At 43.8% G+C, this 22,841-nt stretch overlaps 1 protein-coding gene across 1 annotated transcript in view; it reads left to right on the top strand.

The window, feature by feature from the left end:
• Positions 1-22,841, top strand: part of METTL24 (methyltransferase like 24) — a 99,375-nt gene that overhangs the window by 38,163 nt on the left and 38,371 nt on the right. The window contains exons 2-4 of the mRNA XM_038395660.2: positions 8,481-8,579; positions 16,127-16,266; positions 21,579-21,807. Coding sequence (XP_038251588.1) covers positions 8,481-8,579; positions 16,127-16,266; positions 21,579-21,807 — 468 coding nt within the window. The remainder of the gene's footprint in view (positions 1-8,480; positions 8,580-16,126; positions 16,267-21,578; positions 21,808-22,841) is intronic.

The raw sequence follows: 22,841 nt of genomic DNA, 5'->3' as shown, positions 1-22,841 counted from the left end.
CTTTAATAAGAAAAGTAAAGATGTTTGAACATTTGGAAGGGAAGCAAAATCCTGTTTAAAGAGTGGAAAGGGAAATATTGGGACAATGTTAATGTTTACAGATCACCTGTTCTAGACAACAGGGTTGTTGCCTGCCCTTACAACAGATGGTAGGTCACATCTCATGCATTGCAAATCATAGTGCATGGAATATAGCCTCTGGATATGTAATGCAGCGTAAGCCCATGCTTGAGCTTAAGATCATGTCTACACTTCAATTGCGCTGAAACAGGTCTTGAACCCAGGGTTCCACGATCCTGCAGGGCTGGAAGGTCTGAGCTCCAGTCAAGCCGGGACCCTGGGTTTGAGCCCTATTGCTTTGCAGTGTAGATGCATCCCTTCTTGATGTGGGTCCCAGGAATCAGCCAGAAGTATCCCACAATCCCATGAAATAACTTCCTTAGTCCTCGCTATCTCAATAATCTGCAATCGACTTTACTGAAAATGGAAGCCATTGCCCTTGGCGAACGGCAGCAGCTCAGGTCAGCATTAACCCATCTCCAAGCATGGTATCAGAGAGCCTTCTTCATTTTTGAAGAATGGAGAGTGAACCAATCAAGCTTTTTGCAAAGCAAGCTGTTTCCTGGTCAGGGAAACACAGCCAAATTTTGGTGACTCTCTGGTGAGAGGCAAGTAAAACCGGGGACTTCAGCAAAAGCACCAGGAATGACCACATGTACCAGCAGATAGCTACAAAAATGGCAGCTCTGCAGATTTTCCAGATGCGTGATCAGTGCAGGGACCATATTAAGAGGCTGAAGAGCGAGTACTGGAAGACCAGGGACAAGAACTGCACTTCGGCCAATTTACCAGCAACATGCTCATTTTATAATGACTTTGACTGGATTCTGGGCACTGCACCTCGCACAGAGCCAACCGTGCTTTATGACGACCTGGTCAGCTGGGATGGTGCCCTGCTGGCTGTTAAACCCAGCCTGGGGACTGATGGAAGTCAGCAGCAGGCTCCCAGTGAGGAGTATGAAGTGACTCTTTTAATGAAACCAGTCCCAGAGTTGGCTGTGAATCAGGAACAACAGCAACTTTTTGGTCCCTACTCAGAAGAATTGTTTGATCCCCACCCTGAGGAACAGCCCACTGCCGAGCTTGTAGAAAACCCGGTGGAGATAGAAGGTGTCCCAGAGCCCAGTAAGTGTATGACTCAAATGTACAGTTTATTATTACAATAATGGGGGTGGTGAGGGGATTTCTGCTGTAAGAAGCATTGATAAGCCCTGGCTACCAGCGTGTGGCCACTAATGACAAGATTGTATCACAGCACTTGGGTGTCCCCTCTTTCCCTCCCCCACCCACCTCCCATGTGGCATTCAAAATGGCGACTTGGAATTTCAAACATTCATAAACAGCTGTAAAGGTTATTTTAACTGTTAAGTCACAGATGTTTGTCAGGGTCAGTCATGTTTTCCTTTCAGTAATAAGAAACTTGCCACTCTGTAATCACTCCTCCAGGGTCTATGGAGCCACCTGTAAACAGTGAGCTGAGTTGATGACTCGGTATTCTATTCCCAAATCTAGTCCATTTCAGTTAGAGGTAATCCATGCAGTTTGCAGGCCACCAGATCATTTCTCCCAAGTACAGGTGGAGTGTCAGTTTTGTCCCCACTGGTGCAGATTTCAAAGCGTTTGCGTGCAGCAATAACAAGGTAAGCCATGTGTGAGCTAGTGCAGCATCATGTTAATTCTCTCATGGATTCTGACTCAATCCTGGCTGTTGATAGCTGCAAACTATTCCTGAAGCAGGACCTCTAGACAGTTAGTCACATTGCGGGGAAGGGTGTATTTTCCAGGTCCCCCATAGAGCTGACTAGTCCACTCCACTCGCAAATGTGCTGTACCTTTCAATACTTCAGCTGCATACACTGCAGGTTTCCCTCCAGCAGCTAGGAATAACATCTCCCTTTGCCATTAGGCACCACACGAACAGTTATGTCTTCCAAAATATGAAAGGCCAGACAAGACAGAAAAAGCCTTTTGCAATAAGGGCATGAAACAACCTGCCCCCCGCTCCATATGGCAATTAGTTAAGAAATTTTTATGAAACACTAAAAGGTTATAATTTTATACTTACCATTGTTTCTGCACTTCTGTAACTGCAATTAACAAGGCTGTCCAGAGACAGTATGAGGACTGAGGCATCTCCTTTACAATATGTTTTAGTTCACTTTAGAAATGTTACATTTTATGTCCTTGAGATGCCACCAAAATTAATTCAGTGCTCCTCCACTGAGCTGATGTAGACAATAACTCTCTGTTTCTTGTCCTATTTCAGGACCCTCAAACTATACTGCCTACTTCTTCTTCAGGAACTCAATCTGTGGCTCGGCATACCTCCACAGACTGTTCCAAAAGGAAGCATTTCTGTGATGAAATGATGGTCGAAGTTCTTGCAAAGGCAGACCAGCAGGTCCAGTACCAGAAGAAGAGGGACAGCATGTTTATAGGCAGGAAGAAAGGTTGAGGCTCGCCGCACAGGTGGAGGACAGGGTTTCAGCAAGGGAGCAGAGACTTCCAAAGCAGTTTCTGGAACAGGAATGGAGGCTAAGGGAGGAGGACAGTGCTCAACAGACAGAATTGTTTCAGCAACTCATCTCCGTAATGGCTGCAAGAGACACATCTCTTGCTGCCTCCCCAACTCCATGGTATGAGTACGTGCAATGTACCCTCAATCCATCTGTAGCTTGCACAACTCTGTGTCAGGATGGCCCATGCATTCAGGACTCATGAGTGGCTGGGCAGGGCAACTAAACCCTGTGTAGCCTTCCTTCATCAACCCCTGTCCGGTGGAAACCTCCCCTCCCCTCTTCCGCTGCTACGTGAGGGGAAAATGTGTAAAGAAGGGAAAGAAGAATGTAGGTCAGCGGTGATGTAGCAGTAGGGGGATTGTATCGTGTATTAACTATTTCCTGTTCTTTTTTTGTGTGTGGGGTGGTGGGGTTTGTAATGATAGCTGGCCTGCCAAATGCTGTGTATGTTTTACTATTTTAGGACATGTTTACAAATAAAGGATGTTATATTTTCACGAAAGTATGTTGCTATCTCTGCATCACATCATACAATCATGATTTGAGATGATAGAGCTAAAAATATGTTTAGGAGCAATTAAGCACCAGTAAGAAAACCATATTCCTCTATTTAGCTACATACAGCAATTCACATTTTAAATACATTACATCTGTACACCCATTCTACCTTCTCCCCCAACACATAACCAAATTCATTATTTATCATGTCATTCAGACTTACTTTGCATGTCAGTCAAGCCTACATCTCTCCCAAGCACTGACCCCCGTCAAAAAATTAATAAGCCACTTTCCCCCCACAAGCACATTCCTATGGGTACTATTCCCCCTCTTCCATTGGGCCATGCAAGTCCATAATGTGAGAACACCAAACAACACTGACTTCTGTTGCCCGGGTGCAACCAGCTCCCACAATGGAACTGCAGTTTCTGGCTGGGGGTACCAATCCAGTGACCCCTCATTGTCATAGGTCTATTCAGGGGGAAATGGCTCAACTCTGGCTTCACAAAGCTTGTGAAGAGCACAGCAAGCCACAGTACTGCAATCAGCACTGATGACACTGGAATCCAAACAGATACCTCCAATGGGATTTTAATCTGCCAAAAGCACATTTAGCCACCATTCTATACCTGCTAAGAATGTAATTAATCTTTCTTTTGCCAGGTCCTCTGAAATTAGGGTGCGGTTTTGTAAGTCAAAGCAAAAGGGATGCATGGGCTCCCCCACGATAACAGTGGGGACAGTAACGCTGTTTAAGTAAATGTCATTTGGTGGGAATAGTGTCCCAGCCTATCTATGAATGTAGACTCATGAGCAGCAAAAAACTCTAGCATTGTGAACTTTTCAAGTACAGCCCTTGTAAACATTCATAAATCTGCCTCTGTGGTCCACAAGGGCTTGCATAACCATGGAGTAGTACCCTTTGTGGTTTGTGTACTCATGTGCTCCTTGAGGAGGGCAAACTATGGGCATATGACTCCCATCGGTGGCTGCTGGCACAGTTAGGAAACCCCATTCTTTCAAAGCCAGTAATTGCCTCCAGAATATCTTTAATGCCTCCCACCTTGGGGTAACCCACACTCCTGATTGCCTCAGTTAACTACCACTTTACCCACAGTCAACTTTCCAACCCCAAACTGGCTGGCAACAAACTTGTAGCAGCCAAGGGTAGCCAGCTTCCAGACCATTATAGCAACCTACTTCTGGACTGGCAAGGATGACCTCAGATGTGTCTCTTTATGCTGGGGACAAGCTGCTCACAACGCTCCAGAAATGTAGCTTTCTTCATGTGAAAGTTCTGGACCTACTCCTGGTCATCTCAGGTCTGCATGACGATGTGATTCCACTAGTCTGTGCTTGTGGCATTGCTCCAGAAGTGGTGCTATGTAGGGGGCATCAGCGGCTATGCAGTTATATTGAGCAGCATCTGCCAGTGCGAGTCTGAAATGGTATTCCAGGGTACTCCTCCTTCTCTGCTGCCTCCTCTCCTTGCAGCTCCATCGGGAAATCCATCAGGTACCTTTGGGGGGGGGACAGAAAACACCGCCAATATGTCCACAAGCGCCTCAGATGCTGTGCCAGTTTTCTGACACAGTAGTGAAAGCGCAAGCAAAAGAAGTTCATCAAAAGGCACCTCGTCCAGGTTGCTGGCTCTGAGAGCTGGGAGTGCCCAGACCAAAATGACTGCTTGGCAGGCTGTTCAGACTTCCTATAACATGCGGGGCTGGCAGGAAAATTTTCCCACATTGTACCACAGTCCTAGGGCTTGAGTGGCCACATTTTGTGGGGAGGGAGGCTTTTGGGACTCTGGGATATGATTACTTTGACTTGGATCTACACACTGCAGTGTGGATGCCAGAACTCTAGGTTCGAGCACGTGTTAGGAAAGTCTTAATGTAGGGTTAAAATACAATGTAGATGCTCAAGCCCAGGGTTCCCTAACACTGGTCAGCTGACTCAAGTCCCACTAACCCTGGGCTTACATTTCAGTGTAGACATACCCACCGGGGCTGTTACTCCCTCCCTTGCAGGAGTACAGACTGGGCCTTTGCTTCACCATCTTCCATCCCAGGGTGCCAGCCAGCACAGCCAAGCTGAGTTGGAGGGGAAAGTAGTCTGCTATTGGTATAGACCTATTGGATCAATTTTTATCAGCTCCTGATGCAATGCAGCTTACTCAGAGCAGAATGTAATGTTGCAATCTAGTCCACTATGAGGAAAAAAAATCAGAAAACCTCAAGAGAGAATGCCACAGAGATTCTTTAACATCCCACCATATGAAAGAGAATCTCATTTCAGACAGTTAATGCCAGAGTTTTATTTTCTCGGTCAACTAGCAGTAAAGATAATTTTTGGGGTTAATGGAACAATGGGTGCCCTGTAATTCTACTACTCTGTGGAGTACCTGCAGTGTTCTACATTTCAGAATAACTGACTCAGCTGTTTGGGTGCCCCTGGTTTTGCCTGAAAACTATTGCCAGACTTCATTCTCATTTCAGCTTTCAAACGTGTCAGATCTACAGCTTTCCTGTCATCACAAATGTTGTGTAGCCACATGAAATGTTTGAATCATTTTGAAAGATTCTACACTTTTCCCTCCCAAAGTGTCCACTTAACTTTCTGACATCAGCAGTTTCAACATCACACTTTGAAATCAGAGTATCAATGGTCTGTGCCACAAGTGGGTTTCTTGATATTCTGGCTTCTGTGATGTGCAGTGTGGGATACGAATTCTTGTTTAATAGCAAAAAGTGAAAGAAAGCCAAAAAAACATAGAGGGGGGGAAATGTAAGGTTACTGTTTGGCTGTTGCTGCAAAAGTTTCTAAAATGTTCAGCATCTTTTCACTGTTACAATAAAAAAAACAAAATGAAAAACCAAGACCAAAACTCTCCTACAGATTACTTGGCTCATATTCACTCACAGACTGTGTTTACTTAGAAAGCAAAAATATGAACTTGTGATAGGAGTTCAAGGCAAAAATTCCATCTGGTCTGGAGTTCCTGTTTAATAATCTTTGTGTTTTGAGCTTCATCTTTCTTTCCGTCTATTCTTGCTAGGGTTGCCAACTGTCTAATCTCACAAACCCAAACTCCCTTGCCCTGCCCCAAGGCCCCGCCCCTTCCCTTCCCTTCCCTGGGGCCACACCCTGCTCACTCCATCCCCTCTATTCCCCTTTACTCACTTTCACCGGACTGTGGCAGGGGGTTGGGGTTGGGATGTGGGAGGAAGTGCGGGCTATGGGCTGGGGTGAAGGGGTTCGGAGGTGAGAGGGGGCTCTGGGCTGAGCCTGGCTCAGGGGCTTGGGGTGCTGGATGGAGCTCGGGTGCAGGGCTCTGGGAGGGAGTTTGGGTGCAGGAGGGGGCTCAGGTCTGGGGCTTGGGATGCTGGAGGGATTTAGGGGTATGGACTCTGGGAGTTTGGGTGCAGGAGGGGGTGTGCAGTGCAGGCTCTGGGAGAGAGTGGGAGGGGCTGAGGGCTGCGGCAGGGGCACAGGAGGGGGTGCAGGCTCTGAGAGGGAGTTTGGGTGCAGGTGGGGACTCAGGGCTGGAGCAGGGGTGCAGTAAGGGTGAGGGGTGTGGGCTTCGGCGGGGAGGCGTTTACCTTAGGTGGCTCTTAGTCAGCAGCGCAGCGGGGATAAGGCAGGCTCCCTGTTTGCCCGGGTCTCATGTCGCTCCCAGAAGGGGCTGACACGTCGCTGTGGCCCCATGGGGGGTGGGCAGGGGTCTCCCGATGCTGCAGCTCCCATTGGCCAGGAACTGTGGTCAATAGGAGCTGTGGGGGGCGGAGCCTGCCTGAGCCCCGCTGCGCTGCTGTCTGAGGTAAGTGGGACCAAGGGGCTCCATGTGCTGCCCCCTTGGTGCGCCATTCTGGAAATGGCCTGCACATCCCTGCGGCCCCTGTGGAGGTGCAGGGGGCGCCACGTGCTGCCCGCAGGTGCCGCCCCCACAGCTCCCATTGGCCACAATTCCCAGCCAATGGGAGCTGCGGAGTTGGTGCTGGGGGCAGGGGCAGCATGCTGAGACCCCCGCCCTTAGCAGCCACAGGGATGTGCTGGCTGCTTCTGGGAGCAGCGTGGGGCCAGGGTAGGCAGGGAGCCTACCTTAGTCCCGCTGTGTCGCCAGACTTCTAGCTGCCTAAAAGCTCCTGGGTTGTCTTCAGTAGCCTCTGGAAGATAGGGCCTGATTCCAGGAGACTCCCAACGAAACCAGGAGCGTAGGCAACCCTAGTTCTTGCCCATCTGCTATGTCCCCCATATCACTACAATGGTTCCTGTACCTGAGGAGAGATGGCGGCAACTTCCTCTATAGCCTGTCAATGTTGCTGTGTCAGTCAGCTTGATGGAAAGCTCTTTCTTCCTCCTATGATTTCAGCTCTGACAGTGTTCAGTCTAGTCCAATTAGTTTTACTTCCTTTAACTTTATTGTTTTGAGATTTTCTTATTGAAATGAGACCCTGCTGGGATCACAGACAGCTTTTGCTTTTGTTTTTGTTTTGTTTGTTTACTTGATGCAAAACAGTGTTATGAAAAAACCATGGTTGTCTTCCTGGAATTTTCAGTTAATCACAAATGACCAAGGGAAGCTAGACACCACCTAACTTATTGTAAGACTAATGGACTGTCACAATCCAAAGAAGAATCTTTTTGGTGGGGCTCGGTGATAGGGAATTTGTCTTAATTTTAATATAAGATTTCTCCATATACTTTTGTGTGTGCGTTTGAGGGAAAGAGCAATTTCTAAAATGACAAAAGCATGTTGCATTTAGGGAAGGTATTGCTGCTGGGAGTACAATACCCTGTTGGTATGGAAACACATTTAAGAAAGACCTTTCCTGTCCTACTTTCTGTGGGAAGTGTTGTTTGAAAAGCTGACAGGATCTCCAAGGTTTTGAGCTGATGGGCCCCTCACAGAGTATGAAAAGCATCCACTGAAACTAGTTCCCTGTGGAGATGAAAATGAAGAGTTATAATACTATGGGCAACAATGCTGCCATTTTTCAGGAAAATAAAGAATTCTGATAACTCTTTTTAGGCGAACATGAAAGAATAAAGGACCTTTTCTTTTAAAAATGCAGATTACCATATTGAATTATAAAGCTAGACTTTAAAAAAAGAAAAGCTACTGATTGTCTAGGTTTATTGCTTATAATCACTGTTTGCAGTGTAAGATCCCCATATATTACCAGAAACTGAAGCAGAATGGTATGTTCAACTACATTAAATTTTATAGTGAACTATTGTAGGATTTTAGCCATTCACATTCTGATTTTCTACATGTCAGTAACAAATTTTAGAAAACTTTTTTATATTTAAACTTATATCTCATTTAATATATTGTGCCCCTGCATTTTATGCTTTTACTGAGAGATGCCATTCCTTTAAATGTTTTTTCTGTATTTACAGACTATACGATGGCACGTAGACCTGCAGCCTTGGGCAAGTCCAACTCCTTCCCTGAATTATGAGGCCTTGAGGTTCCTGAAATATATCACCACACCTCAGGTTGGTTTCCATTTTGATATCCAGTTTGAAAATAATTTGCAAAACACAATCAATTATTCCCCCAAAAAAGATTCTTCAACAAGAGTTACAATGATTTCCACTTCCCATGGAGCTGAAGGTTGCATCTTGTTTAGATTATATATATTGTTTCTGAAGCTGTGCAACTTAACAATGATGATCAATTTAAATATGATTGTTAAAAGAGAGGCTAGAAAGAGACTCCTTTCCTTTGAACATTTATTTATAAAATCCATCATTGCTACTTGTGCCTCTTCTCGAGTACAGTACATCTGAAATTTCAGAAATAGACACACAAGGGCTGGGGGTGGGGGGGGTCCCAAAAGTATTGTGGCAGGCACTGGAGGACCTTTAAATAATCATTTGGTAGCCAGGCACATTTTCTTGAAAAATATGCATTCTAGGTACTCAACCAGTTTAGGAAAAGTGGCAGGTCCCCCTATATATTAAACAGGTTTCCCCAGTAATGTCAATAGCGATACAATCTCTCTGTAGCAAAATATTCTTTTATTCACCCAAAAATATGCCGGGAGTAGAGGGAGAGAGGTTAATTTCTGAGATGCTGAACACTTAGACCTCCAGTTGCAGTCAAAGGGAGCTGCAGGTGCTCAGCACATCTGAAAATCGGGCCTGGATGTCTTGCTAAAGATGTAACTTTGTACAATGACATTTATATGTGTATTTCACCCAAGAAAGAACGGGAAGGGCCGCTAGATGCCCATAGTTTAGAACAGGGTGGGTATTTTATTATCCTTATCTACCAACAGGTAGTCCCTGAACATCTGACTTGCAACTTGTCTATTCTGTGTCTTGCACCTAGGAATAACAAAGAACTTTATAAGATTGGTGTTTGTGTCACTCCCATAATAAATTCTTTCTTTATACAGTGTTTCTGAGGATGATACCTAGAAATATACCACAGTCCCTGTCTGTTGGTAATTGTGAGGGTAACACTATCCCTGCTTATCTGCAGACCTATGGGTGCCGTAGCTGTATGATTAGAAGTACCTGAATCATTTTTACAATGACATCTGTGCCCCAAACACTCACTAGAATGAAGTATACTGAGAAAGCAGGAATGAAGATGATTCAAATGAAGACAGTAAGATATAAATGGAACCAAATTAATTATACTTCTTGTTGTCAAGTAGAGATGCTTAGCCTGAAGCAGGCTTAGAGCATAGAAAACAGTCCATATTCAGTGACTTAATACATTGTGGCAGACTCTGCTAGTTGGGTCAAAACCTACAAGAGCATCAATTAGTAAAGAGTTTATAGTTTTTGACATAGCAATCAAGAGGTTCAGTTCCCAGAATGATGACTGACCTCTGGGGCAGGCATAAGTGAAATAAAGAAATGAAAGAAACCTCACTGCTGATCTAACAGATGCTACTGAATTAATAACTGACAGTGATAGCCCCATAAAAGGAGTGAATGCCACAAGAAATGAAAAATATTTACAGAATTGGGCATCAGGTCTTGTTTTTCTCGTGGACTGAGCAAGTTTCAATGAAATGAAAGACCAGTGCCGCCAAATTGAGAAGATATCATAATCCCTTGCCTGAGCAAGGTGTGGACCTGGAAAGGCACTTTAAATACTAAGATTAGATTATCATGAAAATCTTAATATGTTTCATTCATTATTATTTGTATTAAAGTAACACCTACAGGCCTCAACCAAGATTGGAGCTCATTGTGCTAGGCTCTGTATAAACACATAGTAAGAGACAGTCCCTACCTGAAGAGCTTACAATCTAATTAGATAATACAGACAAAGGTGGTGGAGGAGAGGGGAAACAGGCCCAGAGAGGTGAAGTGAGTTGCTCAAGGTTATACAACAGGCCAGTGGCTGAACTGGGAATGCAACCCAGGGCTCCTGGCTCCCTGTCTGGTGTCCTCTCCTCTTGCCCATGCTGCCAAGAGCTATTAAAAGCTTTCCAAATTCTGAGCATTGTAATTGCTTGAATATCATGAATCAATTAACTCATAGCATTCTGAAGTTTATTTATTTTGCTGAGAATCGATTTCCCGTGGAGTACAGATATTTTTGCATTTTAAAATGAGCACCAATATATTATGTGCTTGTTATTGCAATGCCATTTATTTGCTGATTTTTATATGACTGAGGGTATGTCTACACTATGAAATTAGGTCGAATGTATAGAAGTCGGTTTTGTAGAAAGCGTTTTTATACAGTCGATTGTGTGTCCCCCCACACAAATGCTCTAAGTGCATGTAGTCGGCGGAGTGTGTCCACAGTACTGAGGCAACCGTTGACTTCCGGAGTGTTGCACTGTGGGTATCTATCCCACAGTTCCCACAGTCTCCGCCGCCCATTTGAATTCTGGGTAGAAATCCCAGTGCTTGATGGGGCTAAAACATTGTCGCGGATGGTTCTGGGTACATATCATTGGGCCCCCCTTCCCTCCCTCCTTCCGTGAAAGTAAGGGCAGATAATAATTTTTCAACTTTTTTCTTGTGTTACCTGTGCAGACGCCATACCACGGCTAGCATGGAGCCCCCTCAGCTAACCGTCACCATATGTCTCCTGGGTGCTGGCAGACGTGGTACTGCATTGCTACACAGCAGCAGTTTATTGCTTTTGGCAGTAGACAGTGCAGTATGACTGGTAGCCATCGTCAGCGTAGTCCTGGGTGCTCTTTTAACCGACTTCGATGAGGTCGGGGCGCCTGGGCAAACATGGGAGTGATTCAGCCAGGTCATTTCCCTTTTAAGTTTCATCTCATGGCGATTGAGTCCTACCGGCAGTGCACTGTCTTTTAATCAGCAGCCAGCAGAAGACGATGGCCAGTAGTCATACTGCACAGTCTGCTGCCAGCAAGATGTATAAAGATAGATGAAGTGGCTCAAAACAAGAAATAGACCAGTTTTGTTTTGTATTCATTTTCTCCTCCCTCCCTCCATGTAATCAACGGCCTGCTAAACCCAGTTTTGAGTTCTATCCTTGAGGTTTTGAGTTCTATTCTTGAGGGAGCCATTCAGTTTCTTGCAAAGCCACCCCCTTTGTTGATTTTAATTCCCTGTAAGCCAACCCTGTAAGCCATGTCGTCAGTCGCCCCTCCCTCCGTCAGGGCAACAGCAGACAATCATTCTGCACCTTTTTTCTGTGCAGACAGGAATCAATTTGGAGTGGGCAAATCTGCTGTGGGGGCTGCTGTGACGGAAGTAGCCAATGCAATCAAAGATCTGCCGATATCAAGGGTAGTGACCCTGGGAAATGTGCAGGTCATAGTGGATGGCTTTGCTGCAATGGGATTCCCTAACTGTGGTGGGGCCATAGATGGAACCCATATCCCTATCTTGGCACCAGAGCGCCAAGCCAGCGAGTACATAAACCGCAAGGGGTACTTTTCAATAGTGCTGCAAGCACTGGTGGATCACAAGGGACGTTTCACCAACATCAACATGGGATGGCCGGCTACAAAGATACATGAACAAAGGTACATGACGCTCGCATCTTCAGGAACTCAGGTCTGTTTCAAAAGCTGCAGAAAGGGAGTTTATTCCCAGACCAGAAAATAACTGTTGGGGATGTTGAAATGCCTATAGTTATTCTTGGGGACCCAGCTTACCCCTTAATGCCATGGCTCATGAAGCCATACACAGGCAGCCTGGACAGTAGTCAGGAGCTGTTCAACTACAGGCTGAGCAAGTGCAGAATGGTGGTAGAATGTGCATTTGGACGTTTAAAAGCGTGCTGGCGCAATTTACTTACTCGGTTAGACTTCAGCAAAACCAATATTCCCATTGTTATTACTGCTTGCTGTGTGCTCCACAATATCTGTGAGAGCAATGGGGAGATGTTTATGGCGGGGTGGGAGGTTGAGGCAAATCGCCTGGCTGCTGGTTACACACAGCCAGACACCACGGCGGTTAGAAGAGCACAGGAGGGCGCGATGCGCATCAGAGAAAACCAGTTTCATGACTGGCCAGGCTACGGTGTGAAAGTTCTGTTTGTTTCTCCTTGATGAAACTCCCGGCCCCTTGGTTCACTCTACTTCCTTGTAAGCTAACCACCCACCTCTCCTCCCTTTGATCACCGCTTGCATGGGCAATAAAGTCATTGTTGCTTCACATTGATGCATTCTTTATTAATTCATCACACAAAAAGGGGGATAACTACAAAGGTAGCCCAGGAGGGGTGGTGGAGGAGAGAAGCACCAGGAGGGGTGGTGGAGGAGGGAAGGACAAGGCCACACATCACTTTAAAAGTTTAAAACTTTAAAACTTATTGAATGCCAGCCTTCTGTTGCTTGGGCAATCCTCTGGGGTGGAGTAGCTGGGTGGCCAGAGGCACCACCACCACGTTCTTGGGCATCTGTGGGGGAGGCTATGGAACTTGGGGAGGAGGGCGGTTGGTTACACAGGGGCTGTAGCAGCAGTCTGTGCTCCTGTTGCCTTTCCTGCAGCTCAACCATACGCTGGAGCATATTAGTTTGATCCTCCAGCAGCCTCAGCATTGAGTCCTGCCTCCTCTCATCATACTGCCGCCACCTTTCAGCTTCAGCCCTCTCTTCAGCCCGCCACCTCTCCTCCCGGTCATTTTGTGCTTTCCTGCATTCTGACATTGTCTGCCTCCACGCATTTGTCTGTGCTCTGTCAGTGTGGGAGGACAGCATGAGCTCAGAGAACATTTCATCGTGAGTACGTTTTTTTCGCCTTCTGATCTTCGCTAGCCACTGGGAAGGAGAAGATCCAGTGATCCTTGAAACACATGCAGCTGGTGGAGAAAAAAAAGGGACAGTGGTATTTAAAAAGACACATTTTATAGAACAATGGGTACACTCTTTCACGGTAAACCTTGCTGTTAACATTACATACATAGCACATGTGCTTTCGTTCCAAGGTCGCATTTTGCCTCCCCCCAGCACATGGCTAGCCCCTCACCCCTCCCTGTGACTAACAGCGGGGAACATTTCTGTTCAGCCACAGGCAAACAGCCCACCAGGAACAGGTACCTCTGAATGTCCCCTTAAAAAAAGCACCCTATTTCAACCAGGTGACCATGAATGATATCACTCTCCTGAGGATAACACAGAGAGATAAAGAACCAGAGGTCCCTTCTCCACCTGGCGGGTCCGGGAGGTAGCCTTGGGTGGGTTCAGGGGGTACTGGCTCCAGGTCTAGGGTGAGAAACAGTTCCTGGCTGCTGGTAAAACCGGTTTCTCCACTTGCTTGCTGTGAGCTATCTTCCTCATCCCCAAAACCTGCTTCCGTGTTGCCTCCATTGAAGGAGTCAGACAACACGGCTGGGGTAGTGGTGGCTGAACCGCCTAAAATGGCATGCAGCTCATCATAGAAGCAGCATGTTTTGGGCTCTGACCCAGAGCGGCCGTTTGCCTCTCTGGTTTTCTAGAAGGCTTGCCTCAGCTCCTTAAGTTTCACGTGGCACTGCTTCAGGTCTCTGTTATGGCCTCTGTCCTTCATGCCCTGGGAGATTTTGACAAATGTTTTGGCATTTCGAAAACTGGAACGTAGTTCTGATAGCACGGATTCCTCTCCCCATACAGCGATCAGATCCCGTACCTCCCGTTCGGTCCATGCTGGAGCTCTTTTGCAATTCTGGGACTCCATCATGGCCACCTCTGCTGATGAGCTCTGCATGGTCACTTGCAGCTTGCCACACTGGCCAAACAGGAAATTGAAATTCAAAAGTTTGCGGTCCTTTTCCTGACTACCTGGCCAGTGCATCTGAGTTGAGAGTGCTGTCCAGAGCGGTCACAATGGAGCACTCTGGGATAGCTCCCGGAGGCCAATACCATCTAATTGTGTCGATTTCAGCGCTAATCCCCTTGTTGGGGGTGGAGTAAGGAAATCGATTTTAAGAGCCCTTTAAGTCAAAAGAAAGGGCTTCACCCTGTGGATGGGTGCAGGGTTAAATTGATTCAACAGTGCTAAATTCGACCTCAACTCCTAGTGTATACCAGGGCTGAATGGAAGGGGCCGGGGAGAGAAGAGAAGCCTACATTCTTGTTTACGGCTTAGTGAATCTTGGGGACAGCATGAAGAAAAACTGTTTAAGTTTTCATGAATTTACCATAGGTATTATGAGCTAAAGAGGGAAAAAATGCAGCATGCAGCCCTCCAAATGGTAATTTTCAAGATAATGGTATTTTAAAGATTCATCATCAGCATCATCATCATCATGTTCCTATTAGGTCTCTGGTGTTTAGGGCAGTGACAAAGCTCCTCCGCTCCTGTCTGTTTCTGGCAAGTCTTTCAGTAGCTTCCCAGCTGTGCCCCAGGTTTTTCAGCTCGGCTTCCACAGCTCTTTGACATGTTTTCGGGTGGCCTAGTTTTCGCTTGCCTTCAGGTGTCCATCTTGTTGCTACTCTTGTGATGGAATCAGTTTCCATCCGAAGCACATCACCGATCCATCTCCAACGCCTCCTGGCAATGATGATGCTCAGATCCTCTTATTTTAAAGATGAAGCCTCATTAAAAGTGAGTGTTTTGTTTATTTGTAAACAGAGGATATGGATAGTGACTGCTAGAGCTCAGCCTGAATTGTAACTTCCATTCTAGCTCTGTTATATAGTTGTTCTGTCTCATCAGTTCCAGAGAGGTCAGTGTCTGTGCTTTCCTAGTGTTGGTTGAGATTGGGAATTGGATGAGAGCTAGCTGTCTGAGGCTCTACCTGACAAAACAGAAGACATCAACTTTTTGTTTGCCTGTAAATTGCATAGCAAACCTATGGCACTATATAAATAATAATAGTGAATCACAGGCCTGTAGATCAGTGGTTCTCAGCCAGGGGTCCGGGGCCCACTGTGAGGCTCTGAGCAAGTTTCAGGGGGGCCTCCAAACAGGGCCAGCATTAGACTTGCTGGGGCCCGGTTAGAAAGCTGAAGCCCCACTGCATGGGGCTGAAGCCCAGGGCTCTGAGCCCCACCACCCCGGGCTGAAGCTGAAGCCTGAGCAATGTAGCTTTGCAGGGGCCCCTGTGGCATGGGGCTCCAGGCAATTGCCAGGCGTGCTACCTCCTAATGCCGACCCTGGCTTTTATATGCAGAAAACCAGTTGTTTGTGGCACAGATGGACCATGGAGCTTTTATAGCATGTTGGGGAGGGGGGGCTCAGAAAGAAAAAGGTTGAGAACCTCTGGTCCAGATAATCAAGTGTTACGAGATTTTTTTCCAAAATGATACAAAATGCAGAATTCAGTCCAATGTTTGAAAGGAAAAATAAATGGACTTTTATGCTCAAGTGAATTGTTTTTAGGGAAATGGATTCAGTATATAATACTGAAGCTCAGTTATTTGCCTTTAATATTTATATTGGTCTTAGGAGGGATTTTTCTGATCCATGACATTCTTCACCCAACAAAAGAAACAAACAAGGGAAAAACAACCAGTCTTTATAGCCATGGACCTGATTGTAACTCAGATTATAATTAAACAATTTTTAATTTTCCTACCCTCCGCCTTTCCCCCACAAAGTAAACCAAGAGTAAATTTAAAAGATTGGTGTTCTGCACGTTAAAACAAAACCTCTTCTGATTTCAACAGATTTCATGTGAACATATGAATATGAACAGCCTGACAGATAACTCTGAAACCATAAAGAAGCCATGGTCAGTCTGTCTTGATGACAGGTTCAGTTTAGTTCATCGAATCAAAAGCAAGCAATGCCGTCTCTATTCACTTGGGTAAGTACTCCTTTTGGAGGAACAGAAAAGCATTTTAACATGAATGCATTTTAGCATGAAAAGGCCCTTTCTTAAAGCAAAGTGTAACAGTATTATCTAACAAATATTTGGGTTTTATTCAGTTGCCTTTAGTACTTGTTGACAAGTGTTGGTCCCTGTTGTGGAATGTGATTTAAGAAAAAACCTTTCTTTCTGTGAAGTCCTTCCCTTTTCTTTCTCATATTCAACATGACAATGATGCACATGATGGAAAGTAAAGAACTGATAATTTAAGAGTGATGGTTCCATTAAAGGAAGATGGAAGTTAATGAGATGAACTGAGAAGCAAACACTTCCTTCTCTAAGCAGGAATTTCTTGTATAATTACCAGTTACTTCAAAGGAATTATTTGTAAAACATCTTTCTCCACTCCCCAGCCAAGAATCAGATTTTCCAGGGTGAGAAAGCACGCTATGTGGTCAGGAGTGACAGAGCACTTGTGCTGAGGTGATAAATAATAAACAGATTGTGGCCTTCGTGTAAAATGTTTTAGCCAGTTTAGTGTTCACAAAATGTTGAGATTGAAATTCACGTAGTTCACCAAACTGTCATTTAATTAAACTTTGTTTACACTGTCCTAGACCAGTTTCAAAACAGTAACGTAGTGAGAGAATCCATCTCCCATTGCCCTGAGCCAGCACAATTTATTTCTATGATTTTGATAGTGTGGATTTAATAATGAGCAAAAAGAAATGAATCCATTCCCTTCAAGATTGGAATAACTGAGAAATGTGTTTATCAGTGATTATGACAGGGTCGAGAGTAAAAGGGCTATCAAAGTCAAGGGAGTCTTTCTATTGACTTAAGTAGGCTTTGGATCTGAGGAAGTAAGAGTATGTGACCAAAAACAGTTGGGTGAGAAAGTTTTCTCATTGGGGAAAATTACAGGTGAGTTCCGAGTTCTCACCTAGAGAGAGCTCCTCCTCCCTACTGTTTTCTTCTTCTTTTCTGAAGTATTTACACAGCATATTTCAAACAAATATGTAATTTTAATACCAAAACAAAATTTAGGTATGTCTGAGTTTTTCACAAGTTTTTTACCTTCACCATGAAGATTTTTTGCTAGGCTAGCCTCATAAGATGCATGTGTGTGTGTGTGTGTTTGTATGTATGTATGTATATATATTCATACATCCAAGCAAAATACATCCCATAAAGCAGTTTTTTTAAAAAAAGAAAGTACTTTGTGTTACGAAAAAGCAGTCTTTAATTCCCTCACACTCTATTTATAGTCTTTCAGACTCATTGCCACTTAATTCTTCTGTTCTTTGGTTCTTTGGTTTATGACTGGCAGAAAAGTAATTTTGTTCTGAGTAAGACAAAAATCTTCTTTAAATGTTCCTCTCCTCTAATTCATTTTATAAAGAGCAAATGAAAAACAGCTGCTTCGAATTAACAGCATCTTCCACAGTGGGGGAGAATGTCACACAAATGCAGAAGTTCAATTTGAATGTAAAAGGGACAACCCTGCTTTAAAACTGTAATCTTTAATAATTGAAGAAAATATTCTGCATATGTGTGGGCTATGCCAAAAGGGAGAAATGTTATATGTCAGTGTGAGTGAGCCATGCCTAAAACTTCTGGAGGCCCTTTGATATTAATTTTAACTATTTCGAGTACTAGCATGCATGCTGCCTTTTTTTGCTTTGGGGACAGGATTTCCCAGAATGATATGGAATTGTAATATGTATTAGTGAGCTGAAGCATTATCAGTGCTAAATCTGTTTATATTAAACTAACTCTGTTACAAACACAATACTCAGACATTCAAACTGGGATAATATGGGATTTCAAAAACTTATCAGTTGAGGTTTTAAGTATCTCTTTGAAACACTGTGTTAAACCGTACATAGTATAAGAATTAGATAATGTAAAAACTAACTAAAAATCAATGCAAAATATGTCTCAGACACAAGCCAGGCCTGGAAATTGCCCTCTTGCCCATCCCCCATCTGTAGGCCTAGGTTATCTCCTTCTATGGAAAATCCCACAGAAGGGGAAGATAGGACCTTAAAACTGCAAGTTTTTCACAGCTGCTCCTCTCTGTCATTGTCCCCTTGAGACCTGTAATACATGAGCAGGCCAGGAATGTGCACTTGGAAATGGGGTGTGTGCAAAGGTGTATTCTGTGGCTGTGCAGGGGCCTGCCTGGCTCCCAGTGCAAGTCAGAAACAACCCATCAGCTGTAATTTCTGTTCTGTTTCTCATGGTCCTCTATGAACTCCAAGAAGTAGAGACTAGTTATAGTGCACTGCACTCTCGCTATGCCAAATATGCTCCAGTACATCCTGGTCTGTCCCCTCCAGAGAGGGCTGGGAGCAGGGCCAATGTTGAGCCTTTATTCCACTTTTACAAAAGCTGTAGAGGCCCCTACAAAAAGGTATTCTCAAGGTGTGATTTCTCCCCACTTTGAAACCCGCCTCTTCCACTGCCTGTACACTGTACATGAAGTTTCAGTGTTACTATTGATTACAGCAGTATTGTGTCTTCACCTTTACTTAGTGTAAAATAAAAGACAGTTCAATGACAATAGCATGTTTCATTTTACTGACACTAGAGACAGAAACTATTTTCTATCCATGGTTGGATGAAGGGGTCTCCTTTCCTTTTCTAACTCAAGCTACTTATACAGAAGATCTGTCTTCTGAAACATCTTTTGTTTACTTTGTTTCCCCTACTGCATTATCACTTACCCTTACCCTCAACACAGACACGTTTGAATGTTGCAGAAGGATAAGCAGATCTGTTTTTTGAATCTCACCTTATTTTTTTCAGTTTGTGTTTGTTGTTGATGTCCCAATGGCCTAAGACATTTCAACTTCCTGTCTTCCACATATACTTTTTCTGTTTTCCACTCTCTCGGTCTCATCCTGCAGTCCTTATACAGGCAAAAATCCTTTTGAAGGCGATGCAAGTATTGCCTGCATCTGGTGTAGTGCATCTTACTCTCTGAAACGTACAATTTGAAAGTACTGAAAGACTGTCAGAGGTAAATGTCTTCCTCAATCACTGAGCCTCTTACATGCTCATTGGCTCTAGTATTAGTCCCTAATTATGAATAATTTAAATTTTGCTTATTGTCATCTTCACATCTATTATCTAACTTCTTATTCCTAAGTGACTGCATTGGCTTCCTTCATCCATGATCCCGCTAAACAACACCATACGTGAACCTTAGCTAGGTATTTCCCATTGACTCTGCTAACCTCAGAATACTGCATTAAACATTTTGAAAGGAATCCTCTGTTTTAATCTTCCCACACAATTATGCAGAAGTGGAATCCCATAAAACTGAATCCTCCTTACAAATAAGCAGAAGTAATTTTATAACCCGTGTTTCTTCTCTTTGACCTTTGCACTTTCTGAAAGGAGAAGAGTGTTTTATAGGAATTCCATTATAATAGTTGGTCTTTCGTCCAAACCTATTGACAGAAGACATTGGTCTCATTTCACATTATCAAATATAGTAGCATCCCTGATGTAGTATTGGTTTAATACTGTATTATAATGTACTGGTAACAGCCAACATTTTACAATTGGATAGTCACTGAAGTCAAGGGAATGATCCCAGATTTACATTATATGAATGAGTATGTATCTAAATGTATATGTGAACATGTTGTCATGTAGTAGTTGATCCACAAAGGACAAAAGCCCTACTACTACTAACAGCTAATGGAAATTCTCTGTTGGTTCAAATGTCAGAATCTCTAGTTTCTGGAACGAAAGCTCCCAGATTCTAGTTCGAGTTCCAGGGGTGTTCTGGTTACACCTTATGGTTTCATTACAAATTGGTGTCTTACTGTACTCTGCTGGATTTGAACCGCTGTGAAACTCAAATGCTGGGACAAGCTTTGTCTAGTTTGGAAAAGATGGTATAAGAAGTATTTGACATAAGGCGCCTAATGTGACTTTTACATCAGCCTGCAGTGGAGGGCGTGGGATATGGAAGTGCTCCACTGCCATGCATAATTTTGGCTGAGGTATACCTAGTACTGGCCCTGGGGTGACTGGATGTGGAATGTGGTTGAGGTATAGCTCAGGCTCCTTTAATGGCATGGCAGCACTGTGGTATCCTCCACCCCACCTCATCCCTCCGACCTCTTACTCCTTATGGGCAAGGACTGAGACTGTGGCTGCTCTCTGTGTGATAGAGGGACTGGGGGTACACCTCTTTCCCTTTCTTCTGCATCTCGCGGTGCTAGCAACAGTCAGTCTCTAAGGTTGTGTGCATATGTCACCCTCTAGTGACTAGCCCACAGGGAACAAGAGCCCTACAGCACCAGTAATGAGGTTGTGTTTTGTTTTTTTTGGTTATGTTGGAGTTGAAGGTCCTTGAGTCCTATCCCTACTGATGGCCACGGTGGCTAGTGTTTGCAGCCCCTTTAAGGATTAATTAAATTAACACCATTAAGGATCCATGAAGCTAACAGCAGACTCTAGAAACAGTGGGCAATGTGCCTAATTTACAAAATAATTTTACACACATTTTAAAACTTAGTCATTCTATTAACACCGTAGTTATCAGAGTGGACTATAAGAGCGTGTGCACTGGGGGCTAAATGAATGTATTGTGATCTTGTCAGGAAAAGGCAGATTGAAAATGGAGGAATATGTGTATATTCACAAATGTTTTCATCGATGACAGATCTGATGTCTTAATACTTAATTTACTGTCTTGAAATGCAAAGTCATGTTCTGTATTGCTCCGTAAGAAAAAAAGGAGGCAGGTTCTAAGGAGATCAGCTCTCTGGGAATGTTATTAAAGTTGTGCACCTGGGTAAAAAATCATTTGCTTCTTGACTCCGAGGGTGCTCTTTTCTCTAGTCATGCGCAACATGTTGTTTTATACTCAGTTATTCTGATTAATTTAGTTCATGCAATCCTCCTGAAATATTTTTGATGTGTAAATAGGGTTATAGCAATTAAAAGAAAACAAATCTCTAAAAATACCCTAAAGATCACTTAGTTTTTTTTTTAATTTCCTTTTGCTGTTAAGTTATTGGTGTTGATTTCTAATCTTCAACAGGAGATATAGTGTTCCATTTGTTTATTTTTTTTATTTTTTATTTTTAGTGATCCAGTCAGAATCAGGTCCCCATTGCGCTGTAACAGCAAGTTTACAATCTAAAAAATAGTTCCTCTGCTTTGCTTCAAAAGCCAATATGTAGGAATATCCTCTCTTCTTGAGTATCCATGAAAGTCTGGGATAATTCTACGGTTGGGTACAATTTCTTTTTGCAGTAATAATAATATCTCATTTGTTTTTGTAGACTGAGCAGTGATGATAACCAGTTTGAGATCAGCATGGCCAACAGTGGATGTGAGGTGCATCGATTTGATCCTAGTATCAAATCAGCTCATATTCAGGCGGGACAACACCTCTGGAACCATCGCCTGTCCATTGACTGGAGAGATCCCAATCCAGCAATTGCTCCTCATAAACTACGCAGCCATACGAAAAAGCTTGGCACCATCTTGAATGAGTTTGGACACCAGAAGGTGAGAATTAAAGTGCTGCAATTATAACACAAGGATAATGAGCCAAGAGAATTCCAAAAGTTTCCTTCCTGTTAGCCCGAGGGGCTTGAGGCACTCTCTCTTATTTCCAAAATCCTCTTCCAGTAGATATCTCCTCTTTCTAAAAAATTGTGTTACATTCTGTCGTGAAGGTGCTTTTCTATGGTGCTTTTTCAGTTCACTGGCAACAAACACCTTGATTTTAAATCACTAGCCAGGCATTTAATATTCTGTCCCTCTCTCTCCTTTTAGACCCTCTTAAAAGAGGCTATCTGATGACTTTGGCTACTTGTTTTCTCAGCCCTGTCCATAATCTGAGTTTGAATGATGAATCCTTAATACAACACCGTTTATAAGATCACAAAAAAGAAAAGGAGTACTTGTGGCACCTTAGAGACTAACAAATTTATTTGAGCATAAGCTTTCATGAGCTACAGCTCAGTTCACGAAAGCTTATGCTCAAATAAATTTGTTAGTCTCTAAGGTGCCACAAGTACTCCTTTTCTTTTTTGCGAATACAGACTAACACGGCTGCTACTCTGAAACCTATAAGATCACAGAAACATTTACAACTATAATTAGAACAGAAGAAATTTTAAAAGGATTGTTTATGTTCACAAGGCCATTTGTTTTTATTAGAGACATCAGTAACAAAAACATCCTGGTTTCAAATTGCCAGTAATCTGTTTTCTTGGGCTTGCCTGATCTCCTTATAGGGAATTTTAAAGATACTAGAGTTCTTCTGGTCTTCAGTGACTTTTGCCAAAGTATATTACACGAAGTTCCTGACGTGCAGACGCTGCATACTTTCAAATGAATATTGCCCTCAAAGAATGTACTGGCATGAATTAAAATGTTAATATGCTTTGATGCCCGCAGCTAGTTCTGCTTGTCTTTGTTTAAGAAATGGACAGACCTAGCTGCGGAGGTGGTCTCCTGCAGGACTTTCAGAGCAAGCAGTAACGTAACATGTCATTGTAAAGTATGAGGCACTCTTTTAATTACTTTTTTTTCCT

The sequence above is a fragment of the Dermochelys coriacea genome, chromosome 3 (assembly GCF_009764565.3).
Source record: "Dermochelys coriacea isolate rDerCor1 chromosome 3, rDerCor1.pri.v4, whole genome shotgun sequence".
Classification (NCBI taxonomy): Eukaryota; Metazoa; Chordata; order Testudines; family Dermochelyidae; genus Dermochelys; species Dermochelys coriacea.
Note: the sequence above shows the minus strand (reverse complement) of the source record. Positions and strands in the feature narration are given on the sequence as shown.